The 24,088-nt window shown below is 37.0% G+C and overlaps 3 protein-coding genes across 3 annotated transcripts; 2 read left to right on the forward strand and 1 right to left on the reverse strand.

The window, feature by feature from the left end:
* Positions 1-353: 353 nt before the first annotated feature.
* LOC119777323 (protocadherin Fat 4-like) lies at positions 354-6,171 on the forward strand. Its single transcript, XM_038276152.1, has 6 exons — positions 354-583; positions 771-1,112; positions 2,368-3,281; positions 4,573-4,747; positions 4,864-5,044; positions 5,949-6,171. The coding sequence occupies exons 1-6, from the start codon at positions 358-360 to the stop codon at positions 6,169-6,171; spliced, it is 2,061 nt and encodes a 686-aa protein (XP_038132080.1). The 5' UTR covers positions 354-357.
* Positions 6,172-7,035: 864 nt separating this feature from the next.
* On the forward strand, positions 7,036-17,680 carry LOC119777324 (protocadherin Fat 4). Its single transcript, XM_038276153.1, has 10 exons — positions 7,036-7,290; positions 7,374-11,702; positions 11,793-11,894; positions 13,596-13,897; positions 13,974-14,059; positions 14,513-14,692; positions 14,845-14,972; positions 16,535-16,752; positions 16,839-17,097; positions 17,545-17,680. Exons 1-10 carry the CDS (start codon positions 7,047-7,049, stop codon positions 17,556-17,558), a joined length of 5,862 nt encoding a protein of 1,953 aa, XP_038132081.1. The 5' UTR covers positions 7,036-7,046; the 3' UTR covers positions 17,559-17,680.
* A 5,068-nt stretch (positions 17,681-22,748) lies between these two features.
* On the reverse strand, positions 22,749-23,860 carry LOC119777328 (olfactory receptor 52E8-like). The gene has a single exon (XM_038276157.1). The coding sequence runs from the start codon at positions 23,732-23,734 to the stop codon at positions 22,778-22,780; it is 957 nt and encodes a 318-aa protein (XP_038132085.1). The 5' UTR covers positions 23,735-23,860; the 3' UTR covers positions 22,749-22,777.
* Between the last annotated feature and the right edge of the window lie 228 nt (positions 23,861-24,088).

Below are 24,088 nucleotides of genomic sequence, written 5' to 3' on the forward strand. Positions count from 1 at the left end.
GCCCTCAAAGGCGTAAGCAGTTGGTCTGGGGAGCCCCAATGTCACTTGCCAGGGCCGTATTGGCACAGTTACCCAGACGGGCAGTAGGTGGCCCCCCTCAAAATTTCTTTAGAAATTTTCTAGTTAAACATGATATTATGAAATGTTACTCGGTTCATAATAAAATTTAATCAGCTTTTTGCTTTAACTAGAGATAACACATTTTAAGCTTATGCTGTTCTTACCTGAGTACAAGTTTTAATAACATTTATATGTATATATATATATATATATATATATATACATATATGTGTATGTGGTTACTAAAATGCATTAAAGATTGTTTGTTTTTATCTCATAATTACACAGGGTTTTAATATGGTGGTCTGTCATGAGCCTTTTTTGGTAAATTCAGAGAATCTGAGAAGTGGGAGAGAATTTTCTGATGTTAAGCAGCATAAGCTTCCTTCCTGGTATAATACATCTGTCGATGCAGAGCTGAAACATGGGGCCATCAGCTCGTTTGCTCATAGCAGATGGCAAGCACAGATGGCTTTCTCCAAAACTGTTTATTCATTTCAAGTAAAGGAGGACACTATGCCAGGTTCGCATCTCTTCTTCTGTTAGAAAACATGGATGTTTGTTAACAACAGTTAATCTCATGCTCAAAGTATCTTCTTGTTTTATCTTATTTTGTCTTCACACTGCGAACATAAATACAATTTTTTTTTTTTTCATTTCTTTTTCGTTTTATTGGATCACAGAGCACTTATCTGCATTTGTGTTTCTAGGAACTGTTGTGGGAAAGCTGGAAGCGAAGATGGAGTTTCCCACACCTATCACATACTCGGTTCAGGAGGACGATGGGGAGAACATGTTCCTTCTAAACCCCATCTCTGGGGAATTCCTTTTATCCCGTAACCTGGACTTTGAAACACAAAGGTTTTACATTCTCACAGTGGAGGGGCAGCAGGGGGACTTACAAGCATCCAGTGCCAGAGTCTACTTTAATGTGCTCGATGTCAATGACAACCCTCCTGTTTTCAGTCGGAGCAACTACTTTGCATCACTACTGGAGGACACACGTGTCAGAACTTCCTTCCTGTCTCTGAATGTGTCAGACAAAGATGATGGTAAGAGTCTACCATGGTATACAGGACTTCTTCAAGTCATTTAATTATTTTCTTTAAATCCAGACTTCATACTTTACTTCTGAAACTAATGTAAATCAAGGATAAATTAAAAAAAGAAACAAATCCCTAAGGTTCACTCTTGCAGAATAGGAAGCAAGTTCCTACCCTATTGTCCTGATTTTGATATATAGACGAAGGCAATAATGTTTGAGGTTTAGGTATTTTTCAACGGCATGGAAGCCTGGAAATTAAGTAATTGTTGTCAAGTTCTGGTCTTGCATGTTTTAATTCTTTCCCTATTCAATACATCCGATTCTTTGTGCATGCTTCACTATCTCACCTCTTCACATCTTGAAATGCAACATATCCTACAAAAAGAGGATAGTTTATTTTTTTGTAAAACGTTCAGTTACAATTTTCGAGGTGCTAACGTCTCTGTTAAACACTTTAAAAAACTCTGAAAATGGAATACGAAAGGTGGATTCTTGATTCTCGACGTCGGAGTACACAGAGTGAAGCGAAAAGACTACAACTGTGTAAACAGGCCCCATTTCCGTTTCCGGTGGCAGGGGAATATTGACTATTCCAACAGAACTCAATGGGATTTACAAAATGCTAAATAAAACACTACAGGAATGTTTTTTCTTTACGAAACTTTTTTTGGAACGTCATTGAACAGCGCTGACGACCCGGTGAGTAGCATATTTTAAAAAAAGAACGTTTAAGGTTGTTTTAAGGACATTATCGGACATGCTCTATGGAAGCCATTCTAAAGCAGCCAGGGGTGGATTCTAAATGAGCCAAAAAGCAGAGACAGGACCAATTGTCAAAATTTTGGTGTCGATCATTCGATTTCATCCTGGACACTACAGAAAATGGGCTAAAAGTGTTAAAAACCAAACTTCTCCTTTAAGTAGCTAATGAGAGCCATATAAACCTGTCTATCAAAACTAAGCCAGAATTGCTAAAATCATATTTCCTTGTATTGAAATGTTGATGTTAATACAGATGCATTTGTAAAGTTACTACGAGTAAAACTCACTTCTTTTGTTTTAATATATGACAAAACTATGTGAGAACCTTTCTCTCTATTCTGATTTCTTGATCAGGGTTAAAATGAGAAAACACATTTTAAAGATCAGTCTTTTATACATTTTATCTTATGGCTATGATTTATGCATAGTAGGTTGAATAAATCTGAAGACTAATGACATTTAATATATAATATACAGTATTTTTGTCTTCTTCCTTCTAGGTGAAAATGGACAAGTGGAACTGATGGTTGCCAGCGGTGATGAGCTGGGCATGTTCTTCATACACTCAGCTGGTAGTTTATGCCTGAACAAAGAGCTGGACAGTGAGAGTCAAGCTTCCTTTAATCTGACTGTCACAGTCAATGATTGTGCCCTGCCAGTGACTTCACAGCTCACCAGCACAGCACATATAGTTGTGATAGTGGAGGATATCAACGACAATGCTCCATTATTTCTGTCTGCCAAACATGTTAGTATACCGGAGGACTCTGCATTGCATTCCGTTATTATGACTGTACATGCTGAAGATAAAGACGCAGGATCCAATGCAGAGATTTTGTATTTTTTAAGCAACACTTCTAGAGGGACATTCAGTATTGATGACAGAAGTGGAGAGACTTTCCTGGAGGAGATACTTGACAGAGAAAAGGTGGACACTTTGAATATTACCGTGATAGCTACTGATATGGGTTCACCTCAAATGACCAGCACAATGACTTTCATGGTCCATGTCGAGGATGTAAATGACAATGAACCTGTGTTTTCACAAAGCAACTACAGTCTGCTCATCAAAGAAGATGTTCGAAGAGGGACAATTCTCATTCACGTTAAGGCATGGGATCAAGATATTGGATCAAATGGACTAGTGCGATACATGTTGACGCCGGTTGGTCCTTTTGTGGTTGACAGAGTTCGAGGTGTGCTGTACATCATGGATAAACTTGACAGAGAAAAAATGTCAAATTACACCTTAATTTTAACTGCTGTCGATCAAGGGGATGTACCTAGATCTGCTACCACTGTTATTAGCATCACAGTGCTGGATGTTAATGACGTGACGCCGCTGCTTTCTCCAGAAACCCTGATCATTCATGTGAAGGAGAATGAAATCAATCCATCTGAGCTTACATACCAGGTACCACCATAACTCATGCTTCATACTTGATGTAGACGCCATTAGGCATGGGCCTTTATGAAACTGTCACTGTATGATATGCCTTAGGAAAATTACCATGGTTTTATGGTGTTACAGCTGTAACACTTGAAAAAGTAAATATTACTGTTACAGTTTTATTAAATATATCAAGATTGTATTTAGTAAACATATTCATAAGTAGACTTTGCTGAAAATATATAAACATATACAAAGTAATGAAAGTATAAAAACCTCCTAGTCATCTGCCAAATTGTGCTATCTGCTGAGATTGCAGATATTTTGCCACCAATGTATTTCTTGTTTTTGGTTTGAAAACAAATAAAAGTAATAGATAGGGCTCCTTTGGGCAGCAAGCTACAGCTCTTTGGCTCTTAAGAAACATTTCTAAACATCCGATCTGTCTTCTTTGTAAAGTAGAGAATGTAAAAAAGAGTTTCTTATCTGGATGACTGGTAGCGTACAGCAGAAGGTGGCGTAGAGGCAGCATAATGTCAATCTTTTCAATATAAAGAAAGGAAAAACTGACTCTGCTCTCATTGTGAAGCCATTACAAGGATTTTGAACCGCAGATATTGTATGACGTAAGATATTTATAGGTTACTAATAGAATTTGGAATCCACCTTATTTCTACAGTCCTTTATGATTTGTAACAATTATACAGTAGGTGCAACTATCATTCATTGAAGCTGACTTGCATGACTGCATGCATTATGACAGTTCTTTTAAAATAAATAAGCATAAAAAACATTACTGATTACCAATTAATATTTTTTGCACTAGTAATCTGTATAAACTTTTTTAATGACGTGTCACACATGACAGAAATGTAAAGAAGTTGACAGAAAGTAAGAAACTCTATTGAGAAGCCAATATTTCCTCCCTGATGGATGCTACATTGTGGGCCAAAGGGCTTTCTTTCTTGTGTTTTTTTTTTAAAGCAGCAGCCATATTGAAGCCGCCAACTGAAGGAACAATTTCACTTCTCTTTCGGTTCATGTTTAAGTTGGGATTTATCTGAACATGAGAGCAGCATTAAAATAGACATTTAGTAAAACTAATTCAGTTAGTTAAAAATACCACTTGCTAAATATGACTACCTACAAAAATTTGCTTTACTTCTAAATCTTACTAGAAGCTGCATCCACAATTAATCCTACAGGGATGAGAATAAGGTATATTCCTAGATATATGGAACCGCCTCATGCCAAGTGAACAGAATCTTTTAATCTTATTTATCCATATGTAACAATCCTTTGCTTTGTTTTGTAGGTTTCAGCCTTGGATCAAGACCTTGGGATCAACAGTCAGCTTCATTATTTTATACACAAAGATAAGAGTGATGGTCTGTTCTCTGTCACTCCTGATGGTGTGTTTAAGATTTTACACAGCTTGGACAGGGAAAAAGAATCATTTTATGTTGTCATCATCACAGCAGCTGATTCAGGTAATACATGTTACAGAAGAACTGCAGTTAGTGCAATGTCAGTATATAAATAACATTTAAAAAATATTTTTTTCAAATAAATTTAACTCCATTAATATAACTTTGTATATTTGAAGGTTTGCCCCCCCTAACCGGCACAATGACAATCCATGTCCTTGTGGATGATGTCAATGATAACCCTCCTGAGTTTTCAGAGGACCTCTACAACACTATAGTATCTGAGGACAGTCCAATAGGCACAGTGTTTGCAATGATATCAGCATTTGATGCTGACGAGGGCGTGAGCAGTGAAGTCAGGTGAACAGTCACTTTAAAAAAGGGTTTTATGTGGCAGACCAACAAAACGTGGTGAAGTTTTTTTTTTCCTACTAATATAATTGTAAAAAATTTGGTTGGTATTTACATGTACCCCTCTTCACCCTGATACCCCTAAATAAAATAAAATGTAACCATTTACCTTAAGATATAATGTTATCCACAAGATGAAGTGGCCTAAGTCACTGACTGTAATGTGGGGACCAGGTTTAAATCCTGGTTGTGTCAGGGACAGCTAGTGGTGTAAAAACTTTGTCAAGTCTGAGGAAATCATAATGTGAAAACGTATGAATACAGGAGCAGCCAAACGGACACAAACAGACATTTAGCTTAAGATCTAAGGTAATAGATCATCAATTAAAACTCTTCAACAAATGTAAGGAATGGTTAAGGACAAAACATCATTAGTAATAATAATAAGTTTTAGAATGGCTTATTCAAAGTTTAGAAATAAATGTGTGGGAGTGGCGGCCAAGTGATTAGGGCATAGAGCTTGGAATCCTGAGGTTCTGCTTTTGAGCCCCACTCCCACAGACTGACACTTTGGGTCACTGAGACCCTTAACCCCACACTACTCCACAGGCGCCGCACAACAGCAGCCTACTGCTTCCCAAGGGGATGGGTTAAAGGCAGAGAGTTAATTTTGTTGCTCTGTACTTGTGACAGTGTAATGACAATAAAAGCTAAAAAGCTGGAAATGCTTATTCCTTTTAATCTACCTTAACAGGAATGCAGCTTTTAATGCAGCTAAAGGTGGACTTAGCAAGTTCAAACCCTAAATCACATCACTTTATGGTTGCACCTTGACAAAATGTGAAAGTTCAGAGGCTTTATTGTTTTATGAGGCACGACATACTAAGAACGTTAAATTTTGTCTCCTAATTAGGTATTCAATGGAAAACACGGATGCACCTTTTGCTATTGAGGAAGAATCTGGAGAACTGTTTTCAACTGATTTTCTAGACAGGGAGACTGTAGCCTTCTACACACTGACAGTGATTGGAACCGACATGCATCCCACACAACCTCTTTCAAGCTCTGCACTTGTTACTGTACTGGTTGGTGATATTAATGACAACTGGCCTCAGTTTCTGGATAGTTTACCTTAAGATATAATGTTATCCACAAGATGAAGTGGCCTAAGTCACTGACTGTAATGTGGGGACCAGGTTTAAATCCTGGTTGTGTCAGGGACAGCTAGTGGTGTAAAAACTTTGTCAAGTCTGAGGAAATCATAATGTGGCAACGTATGAATACAGGAGCAGCCAAACGGACACAAACAGACATTTAGCTTAAGATCTAAGGTAATAGATCATCAATTAAAACTCTTCAACAAATGTAAGGAATGGTTAAGGACAAAACATCATTAGTAATAATAATAAGTTTTAGAATGGCTTATTCAAAGTTTAGAAATAAATGTGTGGGAGTGGCGGCCAAGTGATTAGGGCATAGAGCTTGGAATCCTGAGGTTCTGCTTTTGAGCCCCACTCCCACAGACTGACACTTTGGGTCACTGAGACCCTTAACCCCACACTACTCCACAGGCGCCGCACAACAGCAGCCTACTGCTTCCCAAGGGGATGGGTTAAAGGCAGAGAGTTAATTTTGTTGCTCTGTACTTGTGACAGTGTAATGACAATAAAAGCTAAAAAGCTGGAAATGCTTATTCCTTTTAATCTACCTTAACAGGAATGCAGCTTTTAATGCAGCTAAAGGTGGACTTAGCAAGTTCAAACCCGGTGGGGCTGAATATACACCTCTGTCATATTTTTTTGACGATTGTTTATAAAGAAAGAAAGGGAACCATGAATAGTTTTTTTTCTTTATAACTATGCTCTACTTTGCATTGGTCTGCCACATAACAGAATAAATCACATCACTTTATGGTTGCACCTTGACAAAATGTGAAAGTTCAGAGGCTTTATTGTTTTATGAGGCACGACATACTAAGAACGTTAAATTTTGTCTCCTAATTAGGTATTCAATGGAAAACATGGATGCACCTTTTGCTATTGAGGAAGCATCTGGAGAACTGTTTTCAACTGATTTTCTAGACAGGGAGACTGTAGCCTTCTACACACTGACAGTGATTGGAACCGACATGCATCCCACACAACCTCTTTCAAGCTCTGCACTTGTTACTGTACTGGTTGGTGATATTAATGACAACTGGCCTCAGTTTCTGGATAGTCCCTTCGTAGCTTATGTACCCACAGAGTTTCTTCCAGGTAAGATGCGCTGCTCCCTTGTGACAGTAAAGGTGACACTGTTTTGAATAGAATTAACTTTTTTTGTTTCATTTTTTCCATAGGCTCAGTTGTTTGTGCAGTGAAAGCTATTGATGGAGACACTGACATGAATGCGCAGCTGCATTATTCATTATATGGACAAAGTTCAGACCTGTTTTCAATTGATCCAAACAGTGGCACAGTATTCACTTCTAATTCACTGAAGACAGAGGATATTATTATCAATGTGCATGTAGAAGATGGGGGTGAAAATCCCAAATTTGACACCACTACTATCAGTATCAGATTTCAGAACATTTCTGATTTCCCAGAGATGACTGTGGATGTTTTGAGTTATTCTCTCTTTGAGGACCAACCAGTGGGAACAGTAGTGGCTGTTATTTCTGCAGCAAGCATCAGAGCTGAACCCATTTCTTTTTATCTTGCTTCTGGAAACTTTGAAGACATGTTTCATGTAGACCAATTAGGTGGAGCGTTGACAGTTCACAACTCACTGGATTATGAAAGCAAAAGGGAATTTTCTCTACTGATAGAAGCCAGGGACTCTGGCTGGCCTCCATTTTCATCATTTTTAGAAATTCAAATAAATATAACTGATGTAAACGATAACCCCCCCCAGTTTACCCAAGCTGAATACAGGTGTGAGATTTATGAGAATTCCCCACCATCTATAGTTTGTGATGTTCTTGCAATCGATGCAGATTCGCCCACTTACAGCACAGTATGGTACAAAATAACAGAAGGAAATATCGATGAGTCTTTTATGCTTGACCCTGAAAATGGTTTGGTTAGCACCACCATAAGTTTAGATAGAGAAAGTATTCCTTTTTTTAATTTAACAGTTGAGGCGGCAGAGCCTGGTAACCCTCTTCATACAGATCATGCAACAGTCATCATTGCTGTATTGGACAGGAATGACAATGCACCTAGTTTGTCTCAAATGTATCTTGCAGAGGTTTCTGAAGATGCTCCTATAGGTTACACAGTTCTGCAAATCACCTCAACCGATGACGACACTGATTCTAATGCAGAAATTAGTTACCATATATCTGACCATAATCAGAATCTCCCTTTTGATATTGAGTCCAGCACTGGATGCATCATCGTTAAAAGGTCTCTGGACAGGGAGAAGCAAGATCAGTATGTATTAAAAGTAAATGCCAATGATTCAGCATGGAGTGTTAGCACTGATGCAACTATCTTTGTTTTAGATTTCAATGATATGAGACCAGTTTTTTCTAAAGATTTGTATTCAGTTGTCATCCCTGAAACCAAACACCCAGAGGCTTTTGTTTTGCAGGTCTCTGCAACAGATGCAGACATTGGACTAAATAGTGAGGTTATCTATATAATTGAACCCTCAAATGATTTCTTTGGGGTAAATACTTCTTCTGGGGAGGTCTTTGCAAAGCAGCCTCTCATTTTAAACAATTCAACTTTTGAAATCTATACCTTCACAGTTGCTGCCTTTGATTGTGGCAGCATCCCTCTGCACAGCAATACCAGTGTCACAGTGAGATTAGAACCATTTAACCACCACCCTCCAATGTTTTTGCCTTTACCAGCCTTTATTGCCATTCCATATAATCTACTGGTAGGATCTGAAGTAGTAAAATTCACTGCAACAGATCCAGATGTCAATAGCAGTGATTTTATTGAGTATAATGTCAGTGGAGGTAATGCATCTGATCTCTTTGGGATTCAAACCAACAGTGGAAAGGTATTCCTAAATCAAAATCTAGCAGAAAGGGAAAATCAGTCACTTACTTTATTAGTTGAAGCCATAGATAAAGGTTTTCCTCCATTAACTTCTCAAACTAAAATCAGCATTAAGATAATTGGGAATAATCAGTTTTCTCCAAGGTTTGGTGAATCAGATGTCACAATCTCTGTCCCAGAAGACTTGCCTGTTGGATCAGTGGCTGGGAAAGTTCAAGCTGAAGATTGGGATTATGGTCCTAATGGTGAAATTACATACTGCATAAGTACTGAAAATCAACATTTTCCAGTCTCTGTAGGAAAATTCTCTGGGCTACTAACACTTACCACAGAGCTTGACTATGAAAAAGAAAGCAGTTATTATCTGCGTATAAAAGCAACAGATGGTGGATGGATATCTAAATATGCCTGGTTGAATGTTACTGTGATAGTTATGGATGTAAATGACAATCCTCCGGTCTTTTTGTTGTCTGAGTATTTCACAGCAGTGACGGAAAATTCAAAAATTGGAACAAGTATTCTAGATGTGATGGCCACTGATATGGACTCAGGGATAAATGCACAAATATCCTACTCTCTGATTGCTGGTAGTTTGGATAAATTTGCACTTGATCCAAGAAATGGGATTATTTCTACTTTGGTTGTCTTTGATTATGAACATAAACACATATTTGATATTACAGTGAAAGCTTCAAACACTGCTAAACACACCTTGTTCAGTCTGGCTCATGTCATCATTCACGTCTTGGATGTTAATGAATTTAGCCCAACCTTCATTCAAGAAAGTTTTAGCTTTTCAGTATTCAAAAATGTTCCAGTTGGAACATCAATAGGAAAAGTAGCAGCCACTGATAATGACAGTGGTCCTCAAGGTGAGGTGTTTTATCTAATGTTTGGCTATGGCAAGCATTTAGGCTTTGATGTTGTTCAACTTACTGGAGATATATATACAAGTGGTAGTTTGAGAAACCAAGGCAACAGCAACATAACTTTAAAGGTCTTGGCAAAGAACTCTGGCGTTATAAATGGCACAAACATAGCTGAGACATTGGTCAACATTAATGTAATTGATACAAATTATGCACCAACTTTTAGCTCCACGTGCTATGAGGCAAATGTTAAGGAAGACAGCCCAATTGGGACATTTGTATTAAATGTAAGTGCTTATGACCATGACTCCGTACTCCACTGGAATCGATTCTTCTTTACGATAGTAGATGGAAACACAAACTCCTCTTTCTCCATTGATCCACTTAGTGGTATTGTCTTAGTAAACTCTCCTCTTGATCGGGAACTGTGGCCTACTTATAATCTCACTGTTACGGCCACTGATAATGGTTCTCCACCAGCCACCGGGACAACAAATGTGATTGTGACTATAGTTGATATTAATGACAATGCCCCCAAACTCATGACAACTAATTTTCAAGTAAAGGAAAATCAACCTGAAGGAACCATTGTTGCCAAATTACACGCCTTTGATTTTGATTTACCACCAAATCAAGGTCCTTTTATCTTTTGGTTATTAAATCTGTCAGCAGAAAGTGCTTTTTTTCTTACTCAGGATGGAGTTTTACTTACCTCACGTGTTCTCGACCGGGAACATATCTCTGACTATCGATTGCAGGTGGTGGTAAAAGATACAGGGTTTCCGATCCCACTGTCTTCAACAACAACGCTTCACGTTATAGTAGAGGATGAAAATGATAACGCCCCATTACCACGAAACATCTTTATTGAGGTTAAATATTTTGGCAGTTTTTTTAATGGAGGCATGATTGGTAACGTGCATCCTGAGGATCATGATGAGTCTGATATATTCCTGTGTTTCATTAAAAATGGCCCAATGAACATGTTTAAGATACCCAACGGCACATGTGAGCTATGGTCGTCCCCTTTTCAGGGAGAGGCCACATTCAATGTCACAGTGGAGGCAACCGATCAGGTTCACTTTCCAGTAAATAACAGTATCTATGTAAACTACAAAGGTTTTACAAATGCATCTGTAGACAGTTGCATATTATTCTACATATTCTCACCCTCAATGGAAAACTTCTTAACTAATAGTTATTTAAAGTTTGTGAAAGCCCTGGACAGCCTCTTCAACCTTCAGGCTTCAAAGACTCATGTATTTGGAATCAAGCATATTGGCATGGACATACTACTACTTGCTGCTGTGAAAAACTACAATGGGCAATATCTAAACAACAAGGTAGCAAGTAGTATATCTGCTGGACATAAGAGGTTACTGGAGTCCCAAAGCAATGTGACAATTTCTCACATTACCAGTGATCCATGCCTTATGAGCCCTTGCCAGAATGGTGCCACATGCAACAAAAACATTCACATCAGCCAGGTTGTTGCTGTCCTAGAAAGCCTGGCTGTCATTTTTGTGTCACCACAGAAAGAGATTTTTAATTGTACCTGTCCCATTGGATTCAGCGGTTCACTGTGTGAAGATGACATTGATGAATGTGAGCTGAATCCCTGTGAAAATAACAGCACATGCGAAAACACATTTGGAAGTTTTCACTGTTACTGTCAGAGTGGCTTCTCTGGCTCTCTCTGCTCAGCTGATGTGGATGAGTGCCTTAAGGTGAAGTGTCAAAATGGTGGGACGTGTATTCAGTCGCAGGAGAGATACTACTGTCAGTGTGTGGCTGGATTTGAAGGTAGTGTTAATCCTGCAAAAAACAACATTTAATAGGTGTTACCAAATGAAGATTAAGATGCCTGTAAAACCTGTTTCTTTATATTTTCAGGAGAACGATGTGAATGGCTCAAAGATCATTGCAGATCTACACCATGTTTTCAGGGCCAGTGCATTAACCTACAAACAGGGTTCCTCTGCAACTGCCCCTTTGGTGAGAATAAATGTGATGCAAGCGTGAAAGATTAAAAAGAAATATGGAAAAACCAAAATGGAAAAACAATGAGCTGTTAATGTGTTTGGAGCTTTTGTAAAAAAAATTTTTATATATATTTAAGATTTTTTATTTTGTTATAATACTGAAGAACCATTCATAATATTATAGGCCGTCACTTGTTCATTCAATTCGAATAAATTTTTTTTCAAAAGCATATAGTGACTTGGTGACATCTGATGATAATCTACATTTAGACCAATGTAATGTGTTTTTTACTAATGCATGACATGATTGCAAAACAATTTGTGATAAACTAGTGGTGGGATGGGATTATTATTTTTAATCAAGTTAATTAAGTGGTAAAAAGGGTAAAAGACCTGTACTTATGTAGCTCTTTTTCAACTCAGGAGACTTGACCAAAAAGCTTTACACTACTTTCAGTCATTCACTCATTCATACACGCATGGTGGCGAGCAACATTGTAGCCACAGCTGCCCTGGGACAGTGAGGCTGCCGTACACTGGCGCCACCATGCCCTCTAACTACCATCAGTGGGAAATTTGGGTGAATTGTCCTGCCCAAGGACACAACAACATTTCAGGGCAAACTCCTGCTTCCCATACCACTGTTGCCCCAGGGTCTGTAAATAATCACATGTTTATAATTAATTAATCGAAATTGGTCGCATTTTAATCGAAAAACCCACAGCAACACATATTTTTTGTACCTAATTGGATATTTAAGCTATTCAACCATTGGATTGGTTGAATGTTATAATCAGTGTGAATAGTCCACGAACAATAATTATAGCGGAATTTATTCCACTAAATATGATAAAAATTATATATTTAGCAACAAGGAAAACAATATTGTTCGTAGGAGATTTATTTTTGCTATAAACAGAAGCTTCATTTCTAATACTGACATAACTTTGACAGTTCAGCTCTGCATAGAGCATTGCCTTCAGGGGCCTGACAATAAGGAGCATTTAGCACATCAATGCAAAAAGGCCTGTCTGTGGCTGGCTGGTTGGTGTAGTTCATATAAATACTGTTAAACAAATCACATGCAGAGACGAAGCCAAGAGCGCACAGAAATGTTGTTGAGCGCATTAAAAAGTGCACAGGTGATGGAACAAAAATTGACAGAGTTAAGCCCGTCGCAGACAGCTGCACACTGGTCTCATTGCGTGCTCACACTGGTAACTGCACACTCATGTCGGTGGCACTAAAATTAAGGCATACTCAGATAGCAATTATTATGGTGGCCAGAAACTCAATTCTACCACAGCATGAATTTAAATAAAGATTTAAAGTTATTCGATGCGACCAATGGTTTAAAGCTTGAATATCCTCAGTAGACCAACACCCTTTCATGCCACTTGTGCGTCACATCTACATGTTAAAATACTTTTAATTAATACATCAAAATTACCAATATTTAAGTTGTGGCCTAATATAAACAATACTGTTAATCTGTAGAGCCACAGACTCCTTTAAAATGCTAAACTCATTGTCCTTTTCTAACATTGTCATTGCAAAATGCTCTCTATTCCTTCTGTTTTGCATTAACATCAATATTTTTTATGCAAAAAGATGATTTTGGTATTATTGCACATATTAGCACCAAAATATCTGTCTTTAAAAAAAGTTAATGACTTCACACTAGTGAATTTTCTGCAATTTATTTTTCTTTCAGGAGTCAGTGGTATCCACTGTGAAGAGCTAAGTTACGGATTTGAAGAAATGTCCTTCATAGAGTTTCCCCCACTGGATAGCAGAGCTAATTTAATTTATTTTGAGTTTGCAACAGTGCAAAAAGACTCCCTACTCTTGTATAATTCTGGAACATCAACCAGCAGAGAATTCTTGGCATTGGAGATACTTGGTGGTACAATACAACTCTCTTATGACCTGGGCTCGGGACCTGTAAGGTTGCAGACATTTAAACAAGTTGCAGATGGGCTTTTTCACAGTGTTACTGTAAGGAGGATTGGCAATGTGAGTTTGAACTATTTACACAAGATTGATCAGTCATACATTATAACATTTTAATGCAGATCTGTAATTTTAACAGATGGGATCTTTGATTGTGGACAACTGTACAGATGTTGAGAACAATGGATTTTGTTTTTCAGAAGATGATGGCATCATCTCAGAAAGGTACCTATAAATTAAAGGCCAACACACATCTGATCCCTTTTCTATTAGTTCTGAAAACCTGGTCCTATGATGTCCATCAGAATCAAAATACGTTGAGGTAAACAGACCACTGGCAGTTCTCTGCAACTGTGGCTCTGTAATTCTCAGGGAGACCCTGGTCTGTCCTGTTTGGTACTATGAAGCAATTCCACAGGATGTCATGTATCAGATAGAAGGAGAGAAAAAGTGGCAATGAAAAAAAATTGGTAACTTTGGGGAACAAAGTAAAATCTGTCAACGGTTTAATCAAAATAACATACAGACAGTTTGATTGATCTTGAAAAACTCTTGTGTCTACAAGAGTGTCTTGGATTTAGTACTTATAAAAACAAGTTAAATGTGTATGTTTTTTTTTTTTTTAGCTTGTTTGACCAACCTAGTTAAATGATTTGTCTTCATCTTTTCATTTTCTAGGACTCTGGATGTTGGCATTACCAACTTGACATTTGGTGGAATGAGGAGTCTGGAATTGATTTTACAACATCCAAATCAGATAAAAACACATGATTTTGTTGGATGCATTAGAAATATTTACATCAATGGCATCCTGCTGAGACCTTCTTTTGGTCTTGCAACATACAATGTCTTTAACAGGTAGTGTTTTAGACAATTACCACATACCATGAATTAACAAACAAATTTTCTATTGTAATGCAGCAAGTTTATCCGTCTTTTTTGGACATACCGGTATCTTAGTAAATCCAAGGAAGATTTATATTTTTTTTCTCCTAATTATTCAAAAAAAGGTGTCTTCGGACAGTAACTTCAGAATGCAATGGCGCCCCATGCAAGAATGGAGGAATATGCCATGACCTTTGGTCGGACTATGTTTGTGAGTGCAAAGCTGCCTTTAGAGGAAGAAACTGTGATACAGGTAAAAAAAAAAAAGTACACAGACAGACGGACAGATGGATGGATGGATAGATAGAGAGATAGATGATTGGTTGGTTTACAACGAGCGAAGCTGCTGAGCAAAGACACAACATAGCAACAAGCACTCACTCACTGAAACATCAAATTATTGGTATGGTAGGGTGACCAGACGTCCTCTTTTTCCCAGACATGTCCTACTTTTCATACCTAAAACAATGTCCAGAGGGAATTTCAAAATTGTCCGGGATTTTGGTCGACTACTGTGCAGCAGAACTGAGCTGTGAGCTCCGGGGCTGGGGACAGAGCGACCCGGTTCGGGTGCGGTCACTCCATCCCCAAATCTGGTTACCATAGATATGCTAGCATTGCTATCAACAGCTTAGTGACAGAATCATACTTAAAGCTACAGTTGTGATGGCCTTATGGTTAGAACAGCCCCTTGACTCAATAAAAGAAGTTTAGAAAATCCTGCTTTGAACTGTCCAAGATTTTGAAACCTGTTTTGTGTAAAATGCTTAGAGCAAATGAACAGCTGAGCCTTAAACTTTGCAGGGATGTTCTGATACACAAACATCATCCATGCCTGTCGAGTCTTCGGATTCTATGGAAGACTTTGAAAAGTTTCCCCTTCCTCTGTGCAGCCTGCAACATTGCATTTACTGTATGTCAATTTTAGAGCGTGACAAAAGTACAGGCCAGAACCAAATAAGGCAACATCCCTGAATTGACTTCAGTTCGGTGCTTCGTTTGAATTTGCCCGTTTTATGGTGAAAGTTTAGAATTGTGAGATTTGCAGAGAAAGGAGGTGTCGATGGGGTTTGAACTTCTCTGTACAGTATGTCCATTTTAGCCACTGAACTATCATTATTCATCAATGGCAATGTAAACTCAGTTTTGCATTCTATGACCCCTTTAATAGTAAATACCCACACCTTTTAGAGCAGCTTTCAGTAAGCCATGGAAAAGTATTTGTCTCTTGGTGTATTTTTGTCAGGTTGGAGGACATTCAATTAAAGGACATTCAATTAGAGGCTTAGGACACACATAAGTGTACATTATTAGTACAGTGAAAAAACATTACCCATTCTAAGAGTTATTTAGAATAATTTTTTTAATGGGCATTAAAATGTTTAATAGGAATGTTAAAATCTAGTTATAATATAGTTGAACTTAAAATAATTACATTTTTGGTTGTTTTTGTGATTTGAACCCAGTTTACTTTTACAATTTTTAGTTTACTGCAGTTGACTTTTCTTAATTGATTTGTTGAAAATCTGCAAATAAAAGGAGGGCTCAGCAGGAGAACTTAAGAGACCACTGACTTGAACCATGATGACTGTATTTGTACCACCTGTATATTTCTTTAAGGAAACAACAAACGATTCAAGGCCTCAAAGGTCCATACTGCCATATTGCTGTGTTTCAGGAAGCTGTATTGCTGTCATGATGACTACAGATTATCCCTCTGAGTCTACAGCGTTACACCTATATAGATTTTTTGTTTTGTTTTTATTTTGTGTAAAATTGAAACTGAGAACTTGTTTACTTCCCTTTCTGAAACAGAAATATCCGAAGAGCTTGTAATGAGCTTCAAGGAGAGTGAATACATTGAGTATGTCATCAAAGAAAGATTCAAGAGAGATCTTCTGGTCAAAGACTTAATGGATAATACTAAACAAGAAAACAAAACAAACCAAACTCTGATCACGATAAAGTTCAAAACAAAAGAGGGAGGAACCTTACTCTTTATTCCTGGGAAGACAGGAAACATTATGCTGATGGTCTGTAAAAAGATATATATTCAACATGTGGATAGGATGTATCTGACTGATGTATTAAGATATGATTCTTTATTTTTTTTTTTCAGGTAAAAGACAGAAAACCTGTGTACACTTCCATAGACACAACCTTAGGACATAAGGCAGAGTTAACAGTTGACTTTTTAGTTGCTGATGGGCTCTGGCACAGTCTGTCCTTACTGAGCAGAGGGAGTAACAATTATTTGTTTGTGGATGACAAAATGGTCTTAAACGTCACAGAAAGAGACATGGACTTAAAACTTGTTCATTTGGAAAAGATTTTTCTCGGTGCAGTGCCACAAAGACAAACCAAGCTCCAAAATCCAGGTAATCTGATTTATTTATTATCTGATTTATTAAGCTGTTCTTGCAATGATACATTGAAGTAATATTGATGTAGTTACAGACCAACTCATCAGGTAAACTTTTCCAGCTCCAGATCAGGCCTCTTTTATCTTTAGACCAATCTGAGGCTTTTATGGCATAAATTAAACAAGGTGTCTGCCTATTGTCTTCTGACATCTAAGATCATTTCACACAACATGAGTTCACAAGAGCTCACTTGATTTTTTTTTGCAACTTTCTGTTAAGACGAGAAATTATCATTCTTATTATCATTTCATCATTTCAGTTTTTCTTCATTGTAATGCTTTATTCTAGCTTTAACTAACCATCCTCTCCACATAAAGAAATCCAAAAATATTAAGTTGTTCTTTGTGTTAACAGAGTGACCAAGTATACTTTGTGAAGTTGTCTGTGATTGTATTATTTTAGGAGAGGAATCTTAAGAGCAATCTTGATGTCTCTACATTCTTTTGGTAACAGGATTTAATGGATGTGTGGAGCACATAAGGATCAATGGTCACACTCTTCCTATTATTGGACAAAGTTTAATGGTGGATGTCTTGCCTAGTTCAACTCTCCCCCAGTCCAGCTGCATTTCTCCAGGTGTCTGTCTCTTCTCCCCTTGCTATGAACAAAATACCTTTAGAACCTGTGTTTCAAACTGTCAGAACCGGAGGATTTGTAGACCTGCAATGCTGAACAGTTCGTGCATCTGTTTGCAGAATGTCTCTCATAATTATTGTGATATCTGCCTTTCCACTGTAAATGAAGAGTGCTCAAATATACAGCACAAAAGGCCTTTATGGGTAATAGCGGTGGTTCTCCCTCTGATCACCATTCTGGTGGTTGTATGTATATCTGTGGGTCTGTATAGACTAAGACAACATGATTCAAACTATTACAATGAGAACTTCCTATGCAAAAGTGGGCAAAAAACAGAAAATATAAATTTTTGCTTTGATTCCATCCAATTGCCAAAGGCTGCTCTTTCTACTGTGAAAGTTGGACCTAATGATCAACTGAGTGCATTTCAGCGAAGGTCAGATGAAAAGATTGATAATGACGCTTTTCTTTCATGTCCACAACTGAGGCTTCCAAGTGAGCTGGAGTATTTCGAGATTGGCAGCATTTGCAGTGCAATTAATTCTGACAACAACTCACTACAACTCAGCTGGGACAAACATTTATGCAGTAAAAAATGTCTTGAAAATGATTCAAACCAGTGGGGAGATTTGAGGGTGCTATTACATAAGTTAAAAAACGACAACAGGGGTAAACAAAAATGCCCCCCAGAGTCTCAAAATGTTGCCCCACTACACAAAGGATCAATTTGGAAGCTTGATACTGAGCAACAGCAGGAAAAAATACCCTGTTACACAAAAGAATTCCCTCAACAAGAGCTCCTTGAGCCAACACAACCACTCACTTTTGAAGAAATTATCAAACTGAATGCTCCACTTGAGTCTAGACCCATAGAGCCCACTACGGTAATGGAGACCTTATCTGAATGTGAAACAGACAGTGCATTTACTTTCTTGGAGTCTGAGGATAGTCAGTTTTCTATAAATTCTAGCAAGAAATACTATAGACAGGAGCAGGCCTTACCATCTGAGTGCAACAAAAGGCAGAATGGTAGTTTTCCAGGTACCTTATTCTTTGAAATAACATCCACCTCCACATTAGGTCAGGACAATTCCAAGAGTGATCCCTTTTCTATGTTTGAACAGTGGGTCACAAATATAAATGTGCCAGTGACTTTTGACAGCTATGCTGCAGTGTTTGAACATATTGCATGTATACCATTGCAGGTGAGTTGTCATTGTGATATGCAAAGTGATGATGAGGAAATTATTTGAGGAATTTTTTTGACATGGGATAGTTTAGTGTGCACAGTTGATAGATAATATCTGAAACACTACTTGCACAAACAGTTCTATAATATGTTTAGATCTGTAGGTCTAAATGAGGTCTTGGCAGGAATAATTCAGATTTAAAACAAAGTTATGTTTTGCTTGAATTGTTTTTTTTTATTTTTTTTTATTACAAAAAATTAAGATACTTAGAAGACACTGTTAAACTGTTATTCATCACCTTGGGAAAATGAGAGAAGATAAATTAAAATTAAAAATGTGCTTGTAAAACATATAAATCATCCTTAGAAGAAATATATGTACTGAGATATGCAGTATGCATTTTTAAAACAAAGTGTAGCTTTGGCCAGGAAAGTGTATAAACTGGACTGCTGGTCTATTTGATTGTCTTGTTCTGTTCTCTCCAATAATATCAAAAAATGCCAATACATATAAAACAGTGCATCCTAGATCCTGATAATTGCAAAAAAGGGTACGTAACCACATCCTCTCAAATTGGATGCTGTTTAGATGTGATTCATTAAAGTAAATCTTTCACAATTAGCATTGCATGCTTGAAATGTAGCACAAATATTTGCAACCTGTGAGATCTTCTTTAGCTCCTCACATCTAAGTCTATGACCCCGATTTACTTTTGTGCTTTATAATGTACTTGAATTTAGCAGGAAAAAAAAAGTCACACTGAGCATCACGGTGTGCATTGAACAGGTGTTCAAATGTGTTCATGTTCGACAACAAGGTTGTTACAAACCAATGAGTTTCATTGTTCTGTAAGCCTAGATTGGTAAAAAATTATTCTTCTTGTTGGATTATTTATTTATGCACTTGTATTCACGTATTATTCATTATTATAAAACTGATTTGATAGTAATTTTTTAAACTGGCATCGAAGAGTAGCTGGATCATCAGCTAAAACAGCTAAATTTTGTTTATTCAATAAAGCTGGCATGCACATCTAACGTCCAGCAGACTGAGAGGGTAGAGCGCAAACAAAATGAAATAAAGATGAATGTATATCCTGCTCCTTTTTAAATTATTATTACATTGAATTTGTTTTCGCAAGCAAAAGGTTCGCCGTTTCCACACATAATGTAACAAAATCTGTGCGCGGGGGGTGGGGGGTGGTGGGGGGGTGGACTCTTCGGTTCATGTACACTGGACCCATTTGTTTCTTCTTTTTTTTTTATCGTTGATTTTAAGTTGTGAAACTAATGATACATGAATTCAAAATGACATACAACATTTTTTTTTCATATTATCTGTCTGTAATCATCTTGATTTACAGTTTATGTATTTAGAGTTTTATTTTATTTTCTAACCTTTTGCTGCTGCTGTAACATTTCCCCACTGTGGGACAATAAAGGGATTTTCTATTCTATTTTATGTGCTGCTTAGATTCTCTTGTGTGCTGAGAATGAGTGAACAGTGCAATATTGTGCAAGGGCACAAATTAGAGAGAAGATTGCTCCACAGTTGCTATAATAGTACTGTATTATACACAGAATATGGCACACAGATTGTGAACCAAAAGCAATGTGACTCAAGGGAACAGAGTCTGTGAAACAATTGTGTATATAACAGTAAAATTAATAGGGGAGGATTTTCCTTAATTTTTGAAAAGAACTGCCCTTTCCACTTAAAAAAAAAAGCACTTGCACAACCATGTACCTGCTCCCAACAGTGAACGCCTATTAAACGCGTACGAGAGCATGCAACAGCCCTTTTCACCTTGTCCACGCTCTGTTTAAAAGTTGCTGTTGCTGTTTGTGCATCGCTCATACAAGCTTACTTTCCCAAAGAAGATTTGCAATTTCCTCTATGTCAGACTTACCACCAGTTGGTGAAAATGTGTGAAGACTAGTCTTGTTTCTCTCTTCTGAGGCCTTTCTCTTCTTCTCATACTCTTTGTAGACAATTTTTCTCTAACGACCCTCGGACATTTTCAAAGAGTTGTGGTGAGAAATGTTAATTTCAATGACTGGGTGAAACTTTAGCTCACCACACATATACACCTGTATGGAGCCCCCTGGGTGGCAGGGTAAAAAAAACCAAAAAGAAAACAGTGGAAATCCGTGGGCACAGATTGATAAACTGAGCGCACGATTTTCCAATCCGTGCGCACAGATTACGAAACTGTGTTCTCGGTTTATTAACCTGTGCCTGTGGATTGAGAAACTGTGCTCTCAGTTTATCGATCCTAGCTCATGGATTAATAAACCAAGAGCACAGTTTCTTAATCTGCGCGCACGGATTGGAAAACCGTGCGCTCAGTTTATCAGTCCGTGCCCACGGATTTCCACCGTTTTTTTTTTTTGTTTTTTTTTACCCTGCCACCCAGGGGGCTCCGTACACCTGAAAGGGTGCATGCACAGAAAAAGATAGTGTTGTGAAAAAGATAGATGTGTTTGACTTGGGGTTTATTGATCTCTTTTAATAAATTCTTATATCTTGAGTGGAAGTTGTGGTGAATGTGTTTTTCACCGTGATTTGAGCTTGATTCACACTTTCCTTTGTTGTTTTAACACACAGCCAGTTGGGCCTCTTTCACAAAACAATATATGGCAGAGTGTTATCTGATTAAATTACATATTTGCCACCCTTATTTGGGCATTAAAATGATAAGACATGCATAACACTGTTATTACTATACTAAAATATTGCCTAGAGAATTAATAGTAAAAAAAATCCTTTCCAGACCGCACGACAGCTGCACAGACAGTTGCTGCTTTTAAAAGGCCTTAAAGCGATTCTTTCTAAGCAGGCTTTTTATATTTATTATTTGCAAATTTTAATCCTTTTTTCAAATCACAGTTTTTATACACATAGTTACTGTACATTGTTAGTCAGAATAAAGTGAAAAATATTAAAAGTTATGCAGTCTTAGGTTTTTACATGAATAAAACAACATGTACATGCACGATTGAGACAGCAAAGTTTAAACTTTAACAATGACTAGATTTAAACTAGTTGATACTGCTTTTAAAGAAAGAAGACAAGATAGGTTGGTATGCAATTACAATAGCAGTGCTAGTTATGAATGCTGTATATACTACTACCATTTTTAAAACACATAACAGGTAAAATAAGAATAGATGCAGATGATTAATTCTACCTAAATCTTGCTAGATGACTGAAACAGAAGTTGCAATGTGGGAACATTTCAACTTGTCAAAATATTTTTCTTATCATCTGGTCAGGTGCCAATGCTGTTTTTAAACATTTTTCTTGATATTAATCTGGACATTTTTGAGTCCTAAGACCAGTGCATAAAGATAGATTTTTGTCTAAAACAAACTAAAAATAGTATCCCTTCTAGACATTCACCGTTGACATAATCTGGAACGTTTCAGATTTCGTGTGCAGGTACATTCTTTTTACAGTTTTAGTTTAGCATTTGAATAAAAAATATTATTTACTGAACTAATTTGTTTACTTCATTTGTATTTTTGTAAGTTCTGCATACGCTTAAATGCTGAGGTTTCTAGGAAATATTAATGCTTGTATGAAGTTGTGTTTTACATTTTGTTAACTTTTGACTTAAGATACCTAGAGGGGCTTTATTTAGGAAAAGTTATTTTCAATATGAACAAACACAAAATAATAAAACACAGCGAAAATGAAAAAAAGTTCTGGAAGAGTAAAAATAAAAATCGTTCATCAAAATTAGTAAAAGTATGTCTCTTTAAAGAAATAAACACATCCATATCTAAATTCCAAGCAGAGTATAAATAGAGAACAAAAATGTGACAAAAATATCTTGTCACATTTTCTGTCCTATTCACCAATTTGTCTTACTTGGGTTTTATGGTGTAAGTTTTCCAAGAGAGAAAATTCTTTGTTATTTTTTCCTTGATATCCTTTGTTTGCAAACAGTAAATTAGTGGATTTACAGCTGCTGGTATATGACTGTACAACATTACTATAACTATTTGAACAGGAACACTGAAAGTGTATCCCACAAAATTTGCCAGGTAATAAAAGCATCTTGGCAAATAGTACAAACATGTGATTATAAGTTGTGGGGTACAAGTAGACAGTGTCTTTATGCAGCCTCCAGGGGAAGATATTTTTAGGACAACAGCAATAATAACAAAATAGGATAAGATTATAAATCCCAAGGGCACCAACAAACTAATCATTGCAAAAATTAATGCAATAGTCTTAACTTCTCGTACATACTCACATCCAAGATTTGAGATTGACATGTGGTCACAGTAGCATTGGACAATTATATTTGAGTTACAAAAAGGTACTCTCAAAATTTCAAACATATTTGTAATCATAAATGATGTCGGCACTAGCCACGATATTCCACAAAGCAAGGAAACAGTTTTATTACTAAACAGGGAGGTATAACGCAGTGGAGAACAAATTGCTATAAAACGGTCCAGAGCCATCACCATCAATATAAAAGAATGAGCTGCACTAATTAAATGAACAAAGAACATCTGGATAAGACAACTATAAAATGAAACTATGCTACTATTAAACCAGTATTTTGATATAGCTTTTGGCAGGGTTACAGTTCCAAACAATAAGTCAGTTAATGCCAAATGGAAAAATATGAAATAAGAAGGTTTTTGAAGAGATCGCTTACATGCTATAAATGCTAAAATGAAAATGTTTCCACCAGCTATAGCCAAATAGAATAGAAAAAGCAGAGCAGAAACAGGTCCATAAAACTTTGGCAAAAGTCCTGGAAATCCTAAAAGGAAAAAATCTGTTATCTTTGTTTCATTAGTACTCATTATATCATTTAATAAAAAGAAGTGAACAAAATTAATATAAAGCACAAAGCTTGAAGGACTAATTAGATTTGAAACAAAAAGAGCATCTACATTAAAACATATAAAAACATGTCTTCGGAAAACCAACAAAAGCATCAGCAAAGAAGGTGAATTGATGTGTCCGTTTCCAGTAAAGTAACCCTGCTTTATCCTTTCACTGCACCAATGGCTGATAGTGTGTGCCAAGTGATTTATGGAAACAAACAAATCCCAAATGAGCCATTTTAGCAGAGGAGCACCTCTTGCTTTTCTCGATAACAAAGTTACAGCTCAGCTGTGATTGTCTAAACATACAAAGTAGTCTACAGACTATGG

Source organism: Cyprinodon tularosa, unplaced genomic scaffold, assembly GCF_016077235.1.
Source record: "Cyprinodon tularosa strain WSP-4 unplaced genomic scaffold, ASM1607723v1 ctg1221, whole genome shotgun sequence".
Taxonomy (NCBI): Eukaryota; Metazoa; Chordata; class Actinopteri; order Cyprinodontiformes; family Cyprinodontidae; genus Cyprinodon; species Cyprinodon tularosa.